This window comes from Schistocerca serialis, chromosome 8 (assembly GCF_023864345.2).
Source record: "Schistocerca serialis cubense isolate TAMUIC-IGC-003099 chromosome 8, iqSchSeri2.2, whole genome shotgun sequence".
NCBI lineage: Eukaryota > Metazoa > Arthropoda > Insecta > Orthoptera > Acrididae > Schistocerca > Schistocerca serialis.
In genome coordinates this window covers 238,569,394-238,589,542 of record NC_064645.1, presented here as the reverse complement: position 1 = coordinate 238,589,542, position 20,149 = coordinate 238,569,394, and the positions used below count along the sequence as shown (strand labels likewise).

Genomic DNA, 20,149 nt, shown 5'->3' with positions numbered 1-20,149 from the left:
AATTAAAACGTTACTGACCCACCATAAATATACAACAGAGAAAACATCATAATTACGATAGAATAAAACCAAAGCAAAAATTACATGCTATCAAAATCCTCCAGCAGTACCACCTAGGTTGGCCACGGTGCTCGTGCACACCCACATACCTGTCACATCCATCCCTAACCAAAAAGCAATAAAAAATTAGACTTCTTTCCACACAACAAACACCTAACTATTCAGATCTATCAAAAACACCGAACACACAAACAAAAAACCTTAGTAAATCACTGAAAACACTTCCACAATCCTCATTACTGCATCAACTACCTAAACTCAAAACCATGTTAGCACAATGACAGCCAAAACTCAAGTGAACCCAATACCACACGTTAAACTAACCACTCCACAACCAAATGGCTTCATCAAATAAAACACCACATCCACAACAAACCAACTCAAAAACACCACGCTGTAGTGATGTGTCTCACCACATCATTCCATTGTGGGTCAAAGCAGACAGGTGGAATTGGACGCTTCCGTTGACCCTTACAAATTCTGTGGCTATTGTTCTTTTTGTAATATACTAAACTTTAAATACTACACTTCTTTGCTAATAGTGACAGTTGTAAACCTAATGATTGTGTCTAGGCAGCAGAATCATTGAGAGTTTTGCTTATTTCATTAGAATGTAGAAACTTGGGGGGAGGGGGGGTGGGTGGAGCTATACAACATATTACCCGGACATATAACATCTCCTTCTGAGCTACATACGTTTAAAAAAATCTGTGACTTCTACCTACTGCAAAACTACAATTTTCTGTTCAGTATCTTTTATATGCAATATGTAATGTAAAATGTATTTATGTAGACAAAAAATAAATTTATATGGACAAATAAATAAATAAAAAAAAAGGTCTAACAATGAGTGGGGAGGGAATAAGGCAAACAGTCTAAAGGAAATCTGCAGAACTCTGAAATGTGTGAGATATTGCGAAAAAGTTGGTAGGTATAATTTGAAAAAATGAATTTACAAGGTCTATCAGATCGTGCCACTATTAGTTTATTCTGTTGTTACTTTGGGATACCGTTTTGATCAGGTAAGACAATCAATGCTTTGGGACATGTGAAGCAATGAGAAGTGTTCCTTGAATGGAGAAGGCTCATTTAGTTGCAGAATTTGCTAATGTAAACATGTAGAAATTTAAATTTGTCCTGTGTCATATACAGAATAGTAGTTTGTATCATTCTGTGGTTATAAAGATTATCATTGGAATGTGATAGTATATCCTCTTTAGTCTCTTAGTTGTGGTTACAGACTGATTTCTAATGTAGGCTGAAATCTAGGTTAGTGTGGGAGGTGACAGTTTGGTTACGTTGGAGAAGCAAACAACTGTTAATAGGAAATAATACCCTAATTTTTGCTTATTTTGTTATCCCTGTAGATAATCTGAAGATACCTCACAATAGGAAAATGTGTTTTTAATAAAAGAATAAATTGCAACCAAGACTGTTTTTAATACATGTATCTTATAAAGATATTTGTTAGATCTTTCTATTAAAGTGGATTTATGCTATCCTCATATCATGTTTCACGTGCTGGGACTGTCCCAGTAGAATTTATGTGTAATCAAAGCGATAGCTATCAACTATGAATCACCTCTTCATCTTAATAGGGATTTCGTTATGTAGAGTGTAGGTTGTCATACATGGTTCTCATGTAGTGTACTTTCTTTCCAGAACAGACTTTCTGGCAGTTTCAGTTCCTGTGCCTCCGTTGCTTACAGTTGTTACAATGAGAAGAACTGCAGCTTTGAAATCTGTGAGAGTATTATTGTCTGTACAGACAAGAGATCTATATTTTAGGAAACAGTACTCTTCCTTACACGATGCAAGACAGAGAGAATTAATGGCAAAAGGACTTCCCAAAAGAAAGGCAATACCAGGTGTGAAGCAAATTCTCGTTGTAGCTTCAGGCAAGGGTGGTGTCGGCAAGTCTACAGTTGCTGTTAACATTGCTGTTGGGATGAAATGTGTGGAACCACAGAAGGAGGTTGCCTTGCTGGATGCTGACGTACATGGACCTTCAGTGCCTTTGATGATGAACTTGCATGAACGACCACTATTGACAGAAGATGGTTATTTCATACCTCTCATGAACCATGGTGTCAAATGTATGTCATCTGGTTTCTTGGCAGATGAAAAGTCACCTTTTGTGTGGCGGGGCCCGATGGTTATGAGTGCCATACAGCGTTTGCTTCGTGGTGTTGCGTGGGGTTCGGTAGATTATCTTATTATTGATACACCACCTGGCACTGGTGATGCACATCTATCACTGATTCAGAATGTACCGGTTTCTGGTGTTGTCTTGGTGACTACACCTCAGACTGCTGCTGTGCAGGTATATCTGAAATACTACATTTTGTTGAGGTATTTACTGTCTGGTTTGTTGGATCATTTAATACATTTTTTTGTGTGTTAATACTTATCTTGTATTTCTTGTCACTGTTTTTATTTCTCTAATATTCCCCCCTGCTTTCATAACTAATGTTCGCAACATGCACCAAATGACTACATGACATTTCAAAGCATTTATGATATCTTTTGTTTGTTTTGATTTCGTAGCTAAAACTGGTTTAATATTTGAAGTAGATTTTTGTGTGTTTTTCAGGTGACAGAGAGGGGTGCTCAGTTGTTTAAGAAACTTGAAGTGCCAATATGTGGTATTGTTGAGAATATGGCATCAGTTGTTTGTACAAATTGTCACTCCCATGTTCCACTCTGGGGTAGAAATAACAAAGCTGCAGAAGTGGCAAGTGATCTTGGAACTGAATTGCTTTGCAGTGTGCCCTTGTCACCTTCGATAGCAGAATGTACAGACTTTGGTGCACCCATTGTCATTAGTCACCCTGACAGTGAACAAGGTTCTACTTTCATTATGTTGGCCAAGAAGATCTCAGCTTTCCTCAGTACATCTGAACATATACAAGAATAATGGTATGCAGTTGATGAGGCTGGTTTTTATAGAAAGATAATGTGTTCATGCACTTTCTTAAAAGGTTGTAAACTGTGGTGCATTTGTAAGATTTGGTTTCAAATAAATAGTGACATCATAGTTTAATTAACAACTGCATTAAAATACACATTTTTCCATCCTTCTGCCTAAAGCAATGATATAATAAACTTTGAGGCAGAAGCGTATGACAATGTAATAGGCTACTTAAATGTGGATTCAATCTTAAAATTATTCATTTTAGATATCCCTTGCGAATGTTCAATGCAACTTCAAACGTGTTCCTCCTGTGATTGTTCTGTTAATATTTATTCACATAGTTTCACCACACACTAATGTCCGTTTCCCTCCAGGCTCCATATGGACATCTTCAACAAGCTGTCAGTATTTTGTTGTAGTATTATATATTACCATGTCTCGTATTCTGGTATTGCACAGTGAATGTCATGCCATCATATCTTGTTAAGATTTATCATACGCTATTCACATTTCTTGTTTTGTCTACCTGTAAGTGGACTTCAGTCTATCTATATAGTCGTATAAGATGTGCGAGGGGCACTCCAAAAGAAATGCACACTATTTTTTTTTTAAATCCATCTTTTATTCTACATATTTGAAAGGTTTACAGTGTGTAGATACATCCTTTAGGAACAATATTTTCATTTCTCCACATAATTTCCATCCCTCTCAACTGCCTTACGCCATCTTGGAACCAGCACCTGTATACTAGCACAGTAAAATTCTGGACCAACCTGTTGGACCCACTGTTTGGCAGTGTGCACAAGGGAGTCATCATCTTCTGCAAACACTTCCTTCCCCTATCCCAATGTAGCGTGACAATTCATTCACTGTGATGCGTCTGTCAGCAGTCACCAGTTCGTTAACTCTCTGCACATTGTTTGGAGTCTGTGCAGTGCGAGGCCTGTTGCTGCGAGGACAATCCTCAATATTGCCGTGCCCGCTTTCATCACGTAACCTGCTTGCCCACCGACTAACTGTACTGTGATCGACAGCAGCATCTCCATACACTTCTTTCAAGCTCATGTGGATGTTTCCCAATGTCTCGTTTTGACAGCACAGGAATTCTATGACAGCACGTTGCTTCTGATAAACATCAAGTGTAGCAGCCATCTTGAAGACATTCTATGATGGCGCCACTGACGGGAACAGGTTGAACTAAGTTTGAAAACAAGCGGGAAGGATGTATCTACACACTGTAAAACTTCCACACACGCAGAATGAAAACTGTATTTTTACAAAACTAGTGTACATTTCTTTTGGAGTGACCCTTGTAATATCAGGACGTATGTACTTGTCATTGAGTGGAACTCTTACTGGGCACAGTCAGTATTAATATCAGGAAAAATCAGAATCCATGCTGAAGTTTAGGAAGGACTTAACATTCGTTTGAAATGGGTGTACACAGACACATCCCACTTGAGGCCCCGCCCCCCCCCCCCCCTCGCCCTGTTTGTTTTTATGTGAAAAGATACAGTCATCAAAGAGAGATGTTTTTACATCATCAACCTCGAGGAGAAGACATTGGTTCATTAGAGGTGGTAAGTTAGAAGGAACAACCACTGGGCATTGTAGTTTTTGTAGCTGTAAGCCAGACTAGACAGGAGAGGCAGGGTTTGTAGAATAGAAAGGTGTCTGCACTCCAAAGTTTGATTATGAGGAAGACTGGGTGCACAGTCATGTGGCAAAAACACAACCTCTGACGGGCAGCCACCAAGGTGGTGCGATATTGTTTAAATTTAATTCAGCAGTTTGGGTTTGTAAGCAGCCAGCAGCTTACTTAGCAATGCAGTCAACAGCCTGGAATACAGCATGGGTGTATGTGCTGTAAGCTAGAATATACTCAGATTTTAACCTATTAATGGCTGTAATAAATACAAAAAAACTTGTCAGCTGTAAGTTCATCTTCATTTTATTTTATAGGTACCAGTTTCAGTAGTGATAACACGCCATCGTCAAGCCCTAAACACCAAATTTACAGCAGTGCTAACAATAAGTCTACTCATATGTATGTTATTGATTAGTGGCAAATATGATTCCATAATCCCCAGATAGTATCCTTAACCTATGTAATTCTTGTTGTTAACACTGCTATAAAATTTGGTGTTTAGGGCCGGATGATGGTGGATTATGTTTCCAGAACCAGTAGCCTATAATTTAAACTGGAGTTGAATTTCCCGATGAAGGCTAACATATCAGCTGCTGTCCCACCATCCAAAATAGCAAGAATGGATGCACCTAAGTTTAACCAGGGGCTGGTCTTGTTGCACAGATTGTGAGGCAGTAATGTTGCTCGAAATTCCACATCAGCTACTACCAGAAATTAAAAGTAGTAGAAGCCAATTCTACTACAGCAACAGTTACGGAGTGACAACTCTGAGGACTGCCTGAAAAGAAAGAAAAAAAAAGAAAGAAAGTGTAGAAAAATAAAGTAAAAATTTTATGATACAAATCTTTATAAACAAAAGTAATTTTCACTCGAGTTCTAAACTCTCTATAAATTTACTCTGTATTAGCAGGTGCTGCAAAGTAAAATACCGAGAGCAAGCACAAATGAAATTCAGGTACCACCTTCTTAGGGTTATAAACATTTAATTTCTCCATATGATGAGGATTTTGTGCTTACAAGTGATATAGACACTTTCAGCATACGTGATATCAGTGATGAAGTAGTTAAAGATTTAAAGCCAGTCTCAATTTAATTTGAAGTTCACTTAACTCATTTACCGTTCTTTTCTTGAAAAAGAACACAGCTTCAATTGTGGCAGTGTTGCGTACAGATGTATGTCGTCTGGTTACTTAATATCTAGCGGTGTATTTTGCAGATTCAATCTTTTTCCTAGTTTGCTCCAATTGTAGTATCTTCTGGGGCCACACAGTTGATGTAAGATGCCTACTGGTGGTCTTTCACAAGTAATTATGTAAGAGTCAAGACCTCGTTTACGTACAGGGTGATTCAAAAAGAATACCGCAACTTTAGGAATTTAAAACTCTGCAACGACAAAAGGCAGAGCTAAGCACTATCTGTCGGCGAATTAAGGGAGCTATAAAGTTTCATTTAGTTGTACATTTGTTCGCTTGAGGCGCTGTTGACTAGGCGTCAGCGTCAGTTGATGCTAAGATGGTGACCGCTCAACAGAAAGCTTTTTGTGTTATTGAGTACGGCAGAAGTGAATCGACGACAGTTGGTCAGCGTGCATTTCGAACGAAGTATGGTGTTAAACCTCCTGATAGGTGGTGTATTAAACGTTGGTATAAACAGTTTTCTGTGCCATTTCAGCCAATAAAGTTTTTGGTCCCTTTTTCTTCGAAGGTGCTACTGTAACTGGACTACAGTATCCGGAGATGTTAGAGAATTGGCTGTTCCCTCACCTCGAACAAGAAGCACAACAATTCATATTTCAGCAGGATGGAGCGCCACCACATTGGCACTTATCTGTCCGTAACTACCTGAACGTCAACTACCCGAGGCGATGGATCGGCCGCCAGGCAGCCCGTGACAGAGCACTTCATCACTGGCCTCCAAGAAGCCCTGATCTTACACCCTGCGATTTTTTCTTATTGGGGTATGTTAAGGATATGGTGTTTCGGCCACCTCTCCCAGTCACCATTGATGATTTGAAATGAGAAATAACAGCAGCTATCCAAACTGTTACGCCTGATATGCTACAGAGAGTGTGGAACGAGTTGGAGTATCGAGTTGATATTGCTCGAGTGTCTGGAGGGGGCCATATTGAACATCTCTGAACTTTTTTTTGAGTGAAAAAAAACCTTTTTAAATACTCTTTGTAATGATGTATAACAGAAGGTTATATTATGTTTCTTTCATTAAATACACATTTTTAAAGTTGTGCTATTCTTTTTGAATCACCCTGTACTTTATTTTCAGATTTTAGTTAATAATTAATATTGATAATTACAAATCAAACAATGCTGAATATTGTCTTTTAATTGCAAACAGTAAGCTAGTTGCTTACGGCTCCTTTATTAGCATATAGAAGATGATTATAATAGAAATTCCAATTACAAAATGCTGTAAAAAATAAACTGCTGTCCAGATTCACGTCAAATTTGGAGGAAATATTGTCAGAGAAAGGGGGGGGGTGTTATGGGGGAGGGGGAATTTGATGAAAGTTATACCACTAGATGGTAGTATAAGCACCAGGATATACAAAATAAGATGGGAGGTGCATGGCTGTACCTCAGTTTACATCCGAGACTCTTGGCATGACTGTCTCAATGCAGGATCATGTGTTGTTGGTAAAGCACTTATATGGGAACAGTGACTGTGTGCCAGTAGCTCAGCAGAAGTTCCAGACACTTAAGGGTATGAAAAAAGGTGTTGGTCTGATGTCTGCCAAGGATGTGGGGAAAAAGATGATGAAATTTTAAGACAGGTTGTCTTGAGGTGCACTGTGGCTGAAGGAAGAAAGCAGTTGATTCGATGTCAATAGAGGATGTGACCACAGCATTGCTGGAGGGCTCGGGTGGTGATGTGCAAACATGTAGTGCGTGGGGAATTGCCCAAACTTTGGACATGTCTTTGAGCATGATGCATAAAATTCTACAAAACACCCTGCATTGCTAGCTGTACAAAATAACCCATGTTCAGGAGTTGCATTTTGCTGACCTGCCAGTAAGATAAAGGTTTGCACTAGGATTTCTGGCTCAGATGGCAGTGGTTAGTGAAACAGTCTGTGGACAGACAGAGCCTATTTCCATCTCCAAGGACATGTCAATATATAGAACTGCAGAATATGGGATATAGAAAATGTGCTTGCACGTCAACTGATACCACTTCATTCTGCAAAGGCAACTATGTGGTGAGGGTTGATGGCATTGTTTATCTTAGAGCCACTTTTTTTTGAGGCGATGTGTTGTGCAGATATGGTTACCTGCCCTGTCACTGATAAACACTATCAGAGTCTTTCATGCCTCATTGTCATTCCAACCCTTCAACAGTGTGAATGTGTGTGTAGGATAATTTTTATGCAAGATGGTACTCCACTCATTGCACAGCCAGTGAAGCAGCAGCTGGAGAGACATTTTGGAAAGACTAGAATTTCTCTACAGACTGGCCATCAAGATCATGTAATCTGTGTGACTTCTGGCTGTCAGGTTATTTGAAAGATGCTGTGTTCACTGCTCCAGTTACAAACTTAGCTGAATTGAAAGCAACACATTCTGAACAGAACCACCCGGACAACCAGTCTGTTGTGGAACTTGCTGTTTCTCAATTTCAACTGTAGAAAATGGTGGTCAACATATTGAGCATGTCTTGTATCAGTCTCATGACAAATAAAAACCAATTTTATTGTTGCTTTTTATGTGGTTTCTGGTCATTGTAGAATGAATTTTTGTATCTGACATGTACGACCTTGCCGTGGTGGATCAGCTTACCGAACAGTGTCACAGGTATGGATTGCCAAAATTGTACAGCCTAGCATATTGCACAGTAGTGTGTTTAATCATACAATGGAAAATTCAGGATGGAATCTAAAAATATTATGAGAAGGAAAGTTGCGACTCACCATATAGTGGAGATACTGAGTCACAGATAGGCACAACAAAAAGACCCTCACAATTGGACTCTCAAAATTGTGAGAGTCTTTTAGTTGTGCCTATCTGCAACTTAGCATCTCTGCTATATGGTGAAAAGCAACTATATTGTTACAGTACTATGTTTGGTTTAAAGTGCAACTCACACCATAGTCTTTGTATTTAAATTCATCTGTGATTTGCAGCCAAGCTCATTTACGTTCTGATACTTACAGAGCCATCTAGTGGGAACTTTTTCAAAATTTTTTATTGTTTCCATTCTGTTTCTCCCTTGTCTGATAATACTCCCTTCAAATTTGATGTCATCCTGAGCAGCGACTCCTTTTTTATAGTGTTATGAAATTGGAACTTCAATTATAATCCTCCTGTATTTTGCCATTGTAACTCCTGATGTAGTTGTTACATTGCTACAGTGCCTTGAAAGGCCTTGCCATTGCTATGCATCTGATTTCTGTTGCAGGGCTGTATGGAAGGGTACTAGTTGTCTCTGTGCTAAAAAATAAACAAAATGCAATGGATCTCTTGAAGAAATAGTAAAAATCATTTGAGTTTGCACTGTCATTGCTTGTTAAAGGAAAATATCCAGCTGTGGTCTCTGAGATTTATTAATGACTAGCTGTTACCCGCAGCTGTGCTCAAATATTAGTAGATTTGTTATTTTGAGTCATGGTGAGTAAGTAAATTACTGCACATGCAATAAAATCTGCTGCCCACATGTCTGCCTGTTTGGGTAAGCACGGCTCGTGATGTGCTCCTTGCTTTCCTCCCTTGCATTCAGAGGATCAGGGGCAGGAGGGTGCATCTATGCTTCATGCTATTGAAGTAGTGTGAAGTAGGGATGAAACACAGTGAAGATTGTACAAGCATTATAGTCATTAGTTTGTATCATATCTTGTAGCACATATCAACCAGTAAGGTCATTTTCACAAATATGATAATGTTCAGAAGTAAATATTTTACATAACTGAAGTAATATTCTTCAAATCAATGAGTATCTTGTACTACAGAGTTTCCAAAGAGGACTGCATTCTTCCTCAGGGTTCAAGATATCTCCTTTCAAAATTTGATTGAAATCAGCTAAACAGGTTTAAATGTCATGCATGATGTGGCAGTTTTTCACATATCTCAGTGTTAATGGCATCATATATATCATGAACTGTATGTTGTATGATGATATAATTTTGCTGGTAAATTCAGTGGTATATGTGAACACGGTCTGCAAAATGTGTCGCGAATACAGATAGTAGTAAAGTAGTAGTAAATTAAAACATCATATCTGATGTGAAAATGTAGTAGATCGTAAACTGTTTACCTTCATCATTTTGGGGGAGTGAGGTGTCTTGAGAAAAAGTTTCGTAAAGGTTTGAAATTATATTTAAAGTTCATTTCAAGTCACTAAATGCCCTTGTTCTGAAGTATTGGATGAATAAAATTTGGGTATTCACACTTTGTGGCGTGCAATTCTTTTTCGCCCCACCTCTTTGATAGTTAGGTGGTTCTCACCTCCACAGCAACTCTTCCCAGATGGTGAGTGATATATGTACCCTGTTTGATTGAAATCGGTCAAGTGGTTTCTTAGGAGATGTGGAACATACATACACACATCCATGTTTTTAAACACAAATTTTGATCAAATGAAGCCTGTATGGAGCCCAAAATTATACTCAGGTTGTCTACAAAACTCAATGAAAATTCGTCTAGAAGTTTTGGAGATAAGCATGTTCAGAGATATACAGACACAACAGTTTTACAGAAGCATTTTTAATATAGGCACTTATATTCAATGATGTACATACCATTTCTGTGAAGTGAAGAGTGAGCAGAGCTGTTGGTAAGAGAAATGGCCTTTCCAGGAAGAACAGTGAAAAATCCATACAGAAATGCAAGAATTTGCTTCTGTTTTTTCTGTCTGGCTATATAATGCCAAGTCTGTTGATTTAGGTCGATTCCAGTCATGTATGTTTCTTCTGTTAGTTACAGTAATTACCAGTATCAGTCATTTCCATTTGTATATTTGAGATACTTACTTCAAACTGATGGATAAGTTTACTACATCACAAGTAATGTGCACAGTAGGTGGACAACAAATCTGCAGAGGAAAATGGGTTTGGTCATCTCTGACATAATTAACACTTTTATTAAAGAGATGGCATAAAAGTACTGGTGGATAATATTGTGTGTCCCAATCAAAGGGCTACAATTTATATTTAAGTCAGTCTTGTCTCAGAAAGGAACATCCAAATAAACCAAATGAAATACTGTAACTGCCATGTAAGAGCAGTAGAAATTGCGTAGAGAATCTGTTGTTACAGACAGAAGTGACAAATCAATAATTCATCAAAAAATGTTTGACTTTTATATGAATGTAAAAAAGTGCCAACATTACGCAAACTACTGTGAAATACTGTAGAAGAAAAGCTTCCTTGGCAGATGATGTTGTATACAAGACACTAAGTGAGATGAGGTGAGCTTGGAAAAAAAAATGCAAGTAAAAGAAAGACTCCATTAGAGAAAACTGATGTAATTGACTGGCAATACAAATACTTGGCTCAAGTGAAAGCTCAAAGCAGTGTACAGAATGGTCAAGGGCTTATTGGAGAACAGGATACAGAGTCCCTACATATGGGGAAGTATGATGGAAAACTTCAGTCACTCAAAGATCAGTCCATTGCACACTAAGGTCAGTAACATGAGTTTACAAATAGCCTTCCAGATACTTGCTATAATTAAATCTCACTGTGCCTGATTGAGAGGAAAGCTTCTTAGTTGCCTGGGAAGTGCTGCACCATCAACACTGACACCACAGCATCAGCACTGGCAGTGTGGCATGTGGGACCCCTGCTTCCCTACTCCGGCCCTGAAGGAGGGATTGAGAATATTGAGGGTGTTACAATTTGTAGTAATAATTATATGTTGTACAATTCTCCCTCTCCACAAAGGTCCATGTGGTGTGGTGATTTTGCTTTGATTGAGGCTTTTAACTAATATAGGGAGTATTAAAGAAAAAGAAAAATTTAAAGGTGTTAAATTCACAATATGCAATTTGTGAAGGTCATGAAAATAACAACAGCAGCATTCGTCTGACTGGCCTTCCGGTGAGCTGTGGCTGTGGCTTGGTGATGCGACGAGATCCCATAGGCAGGTCAGAGTAGCTGTCAGGCTGTACAAGTGGACACATGAAGAGTAGCTGAAACTCATACGACTCATATGAGCATAATAATTGGGAAATTAGAGAGTACTATATAGAACGTCGTAGCCCAAAATTTATGTGAAATCTTCAGTGATTTAAAGGAGGTAGAAGTTAAGAGTAATCACTCCGATCTTTTACTTTCTCGCTTTGAGCATGTGATAACAACATATTATGCGTGCAGGCTTCCATAACTTACTAATGCATTTGGAATAGCAGTGACAAAATCAGAGTTAAGTAATTTGTATATCTTTCTGGGAATTGTGAAAAAATGGCATAAACTATTCTGCTCACTTCATCATAATATCACCCATTAAATCACCTAAATAGCTATATGTTCCTGATGCCTCATTACAGGGTTTAACAGCTTGCTGATTTTGTGCGTGAGCCCTTGCACTTGCTCAGTCTCCTTCTCCCAAGCAGAGCAGTTGTTTTTGTGGTGGGGAGAGAGGGGAAATGTATGCACAAACTGTGATCGATACAACACAGGAGAAGTGACAACTGCGAAATTGGGTAGCGGAGCCACATAAGCACCAATGGCTACTCAGCGCAGTGTAATACTGGCAATTTCTTCACCAATTTGCAATAGGAGTAATCATCAATTACAAAAGGTGCCGTTATCCGGCATGATGATCCTGTATCACATACTTAAAATGGCAGACAATGTTCACAGTCAGCTTGTGAAGATTTTGTTACAGAGCAGCTAGCCATTTGTATAAGATGCAAAAAACAATCAACTTTAGATTGAGAAGAGCTGCTGGCCTTGGTAGTAAAAATGAAGAACTTTCTTAGCAGCACTGAAGAAAGTATGCAAAATACTGGTTTATAATGGAATTTATTATTTTCTGTGTAAATGATGTAAATAAATCAGGACTTGTAGTAGAATTGAAAGGAAAAATGAGAAAAATTTCCAGTACCCAAGAAGTCAGAGGTGCTCTGTACATGATTCACCAGGAGAATGTATGTGCAAAGATTGTCACTTTCAGAAATATAATGAACGTAGTTCATACAATTAATAATATATGAGAGCTTGGACTTCGACATTGCCAATTAGTCCTTTCATCGGCAGTGAGGAGGTACCTTCCCACATACTTCGGTGTCCTCCAAGGGCCAATGGATTCAACATTCACACGTCTCTACATTAAAATGAGAAACACATGAAAATTCAAGAAAATTTTGTTGTCCTTTCTGACACATCAAAAATATGTTGGAATTATGTGGAAATATTTACACCCATAGTCTAAGGTGACCACTTTTACTGTAGACAATATACCTGTTTATTGAGGTTTTATTAAGCATATTCACTTAGTTCAGGTATGTCTCATTACAAATTATGTTACCAGAGAGAAAGACATACTAGAGTATCTTTTCTTACTCCTGAAGATGAGTCACAACACTGAATCGGATAATGTTTCAACAGATGAGGAATCTGGTAAACTGAACAACCTACCACTTTATCCTGCTACTTTCCGAAAAGTGCTCACAGTAGTAGACAATGTTTCAGTCCCTGCAGTTCTGTTCAGTCTCTGCAGATTATCCCACAGAGTCGCCAAAACTCAAGCTCTGTGATAATGATGAGAGCCCTGACACTTATTGTGATGAAACACTGCCTCAGTATTAGAGAAAATTTAGCATTGCCAAAGAAAGCACTTTCAAAAATGAATCATCCATATGATTATTTTCTTGATATCTGTAATGAAAATAGCATTCAGAATATTGTTGAACAAATGAACTTGTACACATCTCATGAGTGGCAAATTTTTGATTGGGTGTTGAAAAACTTGTAACAGACTGTGAAATGATAGCATTTATTGGATTGCTTGTCATTATGGGCATATACAAATTGCCCCATTTTATCAAATTAGTGTGTTTCAGATACTCTTTTGCATGTTGAATCACTGTTGAGAGTGATGACTCAACAAGTGTTTCCAAAAAAATTTCATAAAACCTTCATTTCAATGATAATTTGAAGGCAGTGGGGAAGGCTGCTCCTGGATATGATAAAATATATAAAGTGAAGCTAGTGCCCTAAATAGTAGCTTCTTAGAGGGATATTGTCATTTCGGTAGCTTATCTGTTGACAAAGGTATGATTCCTTTCAAAGGAGATAGAGTGTAAAACAATGTATGGCCATGATGCATATAAAAAGAGAATACAGGGATAATGCTAAGACAGGCTGTCTACTGAAGTTCCAGGTCGATTGTGGAAAAGAGAAAGACAATGACGCCACTTTTCCTCTTGTTGAAAGGGTTCTACTTGAATTGTATTCACCTTTGAAAAACAGTAAATGTGGTGTTACATTTGACACCTGTTTCACTTCATACTCCCTAATGAAAGAGCCTTCTTGATAATGAAATATATTCTGTATATACTGTCAGAGTCAGCAGAAAAGTTCTTTCAGAAATATGATAAAAAACGACACTTTCAGAGATGAGTTCAAGGCACAGATCAAAGATGCAATGATTGTGGTAGATTTGCAAGACAGAAAAACAGTAATAGTTCTGTCTACAGCAATCTCCTAAGGATGTAACAGTCGTTTCTGGAAAAGGAAGAGATGGTTCCATGTGCAGCATGGCTTGTCCGATTGCCACAAATTTGTACAACAGTATAATGGGCAGTGTGGATCTCTCTGATCAGAATCGAGAATGGAATAAAGTTGGACAGTTATCTATAAAATGGTGGCACAAAATTGTTTATTTTCTAGTCAGTGCTGCCTTTTTGAATGTGTTTGTTATGCGGGCATCAGTCACAGGAAATGGAGAGCAGCTAAAGTTCTGTTTACAGTTAGTAATGGAATTACTACCAGGATTTTCATCAAGAAGATGATGTGGGCGTCCAACTGTATTCACATAAAAAAAAAAAAAACAGCGTTGGAGTTTCTAATGAACTCTTATCAAATGTGGATGAATATCTACCAAAGAAGATTGTGAACTGTATGTGTTGTCATTTGTGTTGCATAAGAAAAGAAGAAAAAAGAACAAGAATAATATGTTCAATGTTGCTTACATCATCTCACAGTCTGTGGGAAGCCAGCTCCCCATTTAAATTTTCAAAAAAATAGATGCTTAATTTTCATCATTTGGTGTGATATGGCATAAATGATTTATAACGAATCACTGAACCCCCAACTGTCACCTGTAATAAGTTCAGGAAAATGTGCCCATAAATGGAGTACAGAATGTTCTTGAAGATATTGACAGCTAGCAAAGAAGTCTACCTTGTTACAGTAAGTTCACTGGCTTAGTGGGGGCTATTTGTTAAATTGTTCTTCTTTTCTTTTTCCTTTTTTTGTAGTGTTATAGATATGTTTATGGAAATGAGTAACGTGTTCCTGCACTGAAACAGTGTTCAAGGGAAAGTGACCTTGGATTCCTTATACAAGGAGCATTCAAACGACTTAACACTTCAGGTTAAGGATCTGTTGATAATACATTTCATTGGCTGTATACAAGCATTCAAAATGAAATTGTCACTTTGGGAATAATCAGATGGACGGAGCAAATGCAGTTCATTTTCCAAAATTGTCTTCATTGAAGGACTCTGGTATTAACAGATTTTGAATGCTGTCCATCTGTTCTGTTTTATCATAATGAAGATTTCCAGTTCTGATTTAACAATGTGACATCACTACAGAGTGATTTTCATCTGTTCTCCTCTTTATATTCAGTGAACATTGATAACATTCACTTTGGTCTGCACCTTGAAGTAACTGTCCAGTAGTGCAAAAGGGAATTTAACAACTTCAACTACAGGAGAAAGTTCTAGATTTCTACAAGCACTTCCCTCAGAACCCATTTCTCTGATTACATAAGATGACTTCAGGTGTAATATCAATGTTGCATTTACCTGTGTTTGTGAACAACTATTTTCAAGAATAGGGAACAACAATACAAGTCTGAGAAACTTATTTTCAGGCTGTAACCTAAACTGCACACTTTACACATGGTATCAGTTAATTCATTTTGTAACCAGATCTGTTGGTGAGCATCAAATCTCAAGGTGCTGAGTATCAGAAATTTCAGTTGATAATTTTACACTATAGTTTAATTAATAACACTTGTAATTGGAATAACAACCTCCTAAATGCCATCTATGATACTTGTTGTTACTTAGTAACACATAAGTTGAATTATTTTCTTCAAATTAGCAATGTTTGTTTCGAAGACAAAATTAGTACTATGATTGAAAATACTCAGTGAAATGATGCTAATAAACATTGAGGCAGTTTGAAGCACAATGATTCTCAATCTAGTCTGTTATTGGCCACAACACACAAATAATCTTCAGAACTACAACATAATGGAAGCAACACTGAAATACATGAGAAACATTATTTACTGCACCTTGTGTTACAAAAAGTAACTGCCTATTCAAGAATTTGTATCTCAGTAAAATGCTTAGATGATGGAGAATCTGGAAGACAGTCACTTCTTGGCAAACTTGCTGGATTGAGGATGTATTGAAATAAGTAAGATTTAATTGGCATCGTGATTTAAAAACTTCAAAACAGAACTGATTTGTATCAGTGTTAACACCAAAATTCTATTTATATTTTTACACTGTTAAGTTAATTGAACAGCACTGAAAAGTCACATCTTTAAGTTAACTCACTTTAAAATACAGCAAGGTGACAAAGTCATGGTATACCTCCTTTACCTGGTGTAGTGCAGCAACTCAATGTGGCATGGACTTAACAAGTTGTTGGAAATCCCCTGCAGAAATATTGAGCCATGCTGCATCTACAGCCATCCATAAATGCGAAAGTGTTGCAGGTGGAGCATTTTGTGCATGAACTGACCTCTTAATTATGTCTCATAGTTGTTTGATGAGATTCATGTCGAGCAATCTGGGTGGCCAAATCATTCATTCAAACTGTCCAGAATATTCTTCAAACAAGTCGTGAACAGTTGTGGCCTGGTGACATGGTGCATTTTCATCAATAAAATTCTGTCATTGTTTGGGAACATAAAGTCCATAAATGGCTGCAAATGGTCTCAAAGCAGCTGAACATAACCATTTCTGGTAAGTGATCGGTTCAGTTGGACCAGAGCATCCAGTGCCTCATCGACAACCTGGGTGCATGGCTTTGTGGGTCTGTGCCACACTTGAACCCTACCGTCACCTCTTACCAGTCATATAGAATACAAATGATAAGGTCATGAGCCTAGGAGAGGTGCTGTAGATAATGTCATGCTGTTAGCAAAGGCACTAGTGTTGGCTGTGTTCTGCCATAGTCCATTAATGCCAGAATTTTGCCACATTTCATAACGGATATGTTTGTACACCCCACATTAGTTTCTGTGGCTATTTCATCCAGCGTTGCTTCTCTGTTTTGGTCATTAAGTGAAGGTGGTCTGCCACTGTGTCATCCATTGTGAGGGGTAATGCCTGAAATTTGGTATTCTCGGCACTCTCTTGACACTGTGGATCTCGGAATATTGGATTCTCTAACAATTTCCAAAATGAAATATTCTGTGTGTCTAGCTCCTACTATCATTGTGTGTTCAATGTTTGTTAATTTCCATCGTTGGCCATAATCATGTTGGAAAACTTTTCATGTGAATCACCTGAGCACAGATGACAGCTCCACCAATGCACTGGCCTTTTATACTATCTGTTTGCAGTACTACCGCCATCTGTATATGCGCATTTCGCCGTGCCATGAATTTTGTCACCTAAATGTACGTGTTTATCGAGAAAGTACTAAATTCGCTTTCTAGTCAAATTAAATGTACTATTAATTATAAAAACTCTAAAAACACATTTCCATAATTAATCACCGATGCAACATTATACAAGTTATTCAAAAGAATCATTAACATGTATTCTATTTCTAATGCAAGTATTGTTTTATAATAAACAATTGTGTGAGGCAATCCTATTGTAACAGTTGTATTGGTACTTGGAGCATTATCAAAGACCTTGGACATTTCTAAGGAGATACTTACTTGTAATGTGGATTTTTTAACAATAAGACATGTTTGTAAATTGCTCTGTTTGTGCAGCTGTTGAACACCACTGATGAAGAGTGTGCTGTGTATGACACTCAGTAGAGATTTGCTTAACGGTGGCTTCAACGCAACATCTACAATGCGGACCCCTGAATGCTCTTGTAAAAGGGAAAAAGCACAAGGAGATTGAGAGTACAAGAGGTGATTGAAAGTTATTAAACGTATAATATCTGATTGAGAATATGAGAAATAAGTATCTTCTTAATAATGAAATGATGTGGCAGCATTGCATTTTTAGTTTATTTGTTCCATTTGTAGCAGTGAAATCTCATTTACAGTGCCTTACACATTTCTGCATGCAGAATTATCCATAAAAATATGCAGTATCTCCTCTCAAGTTCCTACAAGGGTCACCCTTCTTACATGATGATAAGTTGATGGAGGGATGTAGAGGATAACTGGTGCTCGTGGGCCTGCACTTACTGCCTGCTCACAGAGCACGAGATCATGACTGTGAAGCCTTGCCCTGGTATGTTCTAAATTAGGTACTCCAAACTAGACTAAGAAAATAATTAGGAACTATACTGATCTCTTTCACATATCTAAGAATGGGTTAAACATAGCAGGAATATCCAGTCTTATCTGTGTGGCTAAACTGATAAAAAGAGGAAGAGCTTTCCTTCTGTAGATATCATAATAGCCATAATATCCTCCTCTAGTTACTCATATTCACAAGAATCAGTCATGAGGCAAAAAATGCATAGATGTGATCTCTTCAGCAATGAGCCATTGTAGGAAAGCATATGAATGCAGACATGAAAGTTTTCACTTGGAACAATGTTAATGTGCATATGAAACCAAACTGCTAAGCAAAACTTGAGGTTTAAAGTAACTCTCATATGATGTGCCACTGTCAAGTAACATTGCTTGATGAAACTAGCACCCTACATAGAAAGAAAGGCTACAGTATAATATGGAAGGTAGCTGAAAGAGATATGCAATGAGACAAAGAGAGCTTACACTTTTATTCAAAAACAATAATTACACTGAAGTCACCACAACTCATTATGGTCCTATGCACATTACAAAAAGATGGTGCATGGTTCTTAATAGTGTGTGTCATTGCTATGTACAGCAATGCATGCTTTGCAACCTGCTTTGCATGTTGGCCATAAGGTTGATGAAGACTTCTTGTGGTCGGGCATTCTATTACTACTCCAGCACAGTTGACAACTGCCTGATGGTTGTTGGTACATGCAGATGTGTGGCAGTATGTCTCCTCAATGCGTCTCACACATGCTCAGTGGGATCTAAGTTGGGAAGGGGGAGGGGGCAGGCAGATAAGTCCACTTGCCAAATATCCTCTCATTCCAAGAGCTCCACTATTTGCACTCTGGCCGTCTGCATGTTGAGAAGTAAACATCCGCATGGATCATTGTCCGTTTCATTTGGGTCTGTGTCACATACAACGGTGTATTTGCAGAGAGTCCGCAATGGTTTTAGATGGCATTATGAGACTGTCATTGCTTTTCTGTTAAGCAAAATTTTGGATGTGTGTGTGTCCCATTTTAATATGGCCTGAGTAGGATGGTTGTAAAGTTGGCCAAATCGTATTGTCCTGCAGTATTATGAATTCACTGTTACTCAGTGCCTTATGTGCGAAAACGTTTGGACTGGTATGGGGGATAGGCGGTGGCATCTGCTTACAATTGATGGGGCTCTCCATCCTTAGATCAATACTGGAAAATCTGCTTGTTAAAGAGGCTGGGTTGGTAGAATAACTCTGCTGGGAGTGTGAGTGATTCTCCATACAAGATTTCCACTAGTGATCTGTGTAGGTCTTCCTTGAATGCCGTTCAAATGCCTAATAGCACCCATGGCCAAGCTTCCATCCACAGTCCTTGGCACATGAGTGGAGGTTTGAGGGTTTTGTTCACTGTACCACAAGCCCTTTACTCTGAGGACTGATACATGGTCATACATGCCATGGTGTCCTAGACAGGCAGTGACAATGTGCACAACATATACATCATGCAGGTTGCAGCAAGTTCAACCCGTATGGTTCAGACGACACAGGGCTTTGCAATCCAAGAAATCTGCAGCCAGGCTGGTATAAGGCATCAACAGCATTCTGGCCAGGCCACCAGGTGGTGTATATGGCAACAATAGAAGTAACTGAAAACCTCACTTCTTCATGCATTTGCCGTGTCATTTGCCTAAAATAGGCCCGCAGTATCCATCTGTGAGGTGGCTATTTGTGATGGCCCACGAGCCCCAGACAGCAGTTCTGTCGCAGCCAGCAACCAGAAGATATTTAACCAATGCTGTACCAAGGACTTAGCTTCTGCCCTGGACAGCACACATCCTCCTTGGTTCTGGGACTCTTTAAGTGTTCAACAGTGTGCCAGCAGGGACATGGTATCATTTGTACTCTTCTTA

The 20,149-nt window shown here is 38.4% G+C and overlaps 1 protein-coding gene across 9 annotated transcripts in view; it reads left to right on the top strand.

The window, feature by feature from the left end:
• The window catches only part of LOC126416126 (iron-sulfur protein NUBPL), a 35,519-nt gene that overhangs the window by 1,435 nt on the left and 13,935 nt on the right, over positions 1-20,149 (top strand). For 4 of the 9 annotated variants that reach the window (XM_050083656.1, XM_050083655.1, XM_050083660.1 and 1 more), the window contains one exon: positions 17,765-17,911. The exons of 2 other annotated variants lie outside the window; for them this stretch is intronic. Coding sequence is in view for 1 of the 7 variants with exons in the window: in XM_050083663.1 (XP_049939620.1) it covers positions 1,728-2,383; positions 2,654-2,977 (980 nt within the window). In the remaining 6 variants the exon portion in view is untranslated. Of the gene's footprint in view, positions 1-1,727; positions 2,384-2,653; positions 2,980-9,058; positions 9,242-17,764; positions 17,912-18,048; positions 18,240-20,149 lie in introns of those variants that run through there. 3 more of the 9 variants (XM_050083657.1, XM_050083663.1, XM_050083662.1) reach the window with 3 other exon arrangements.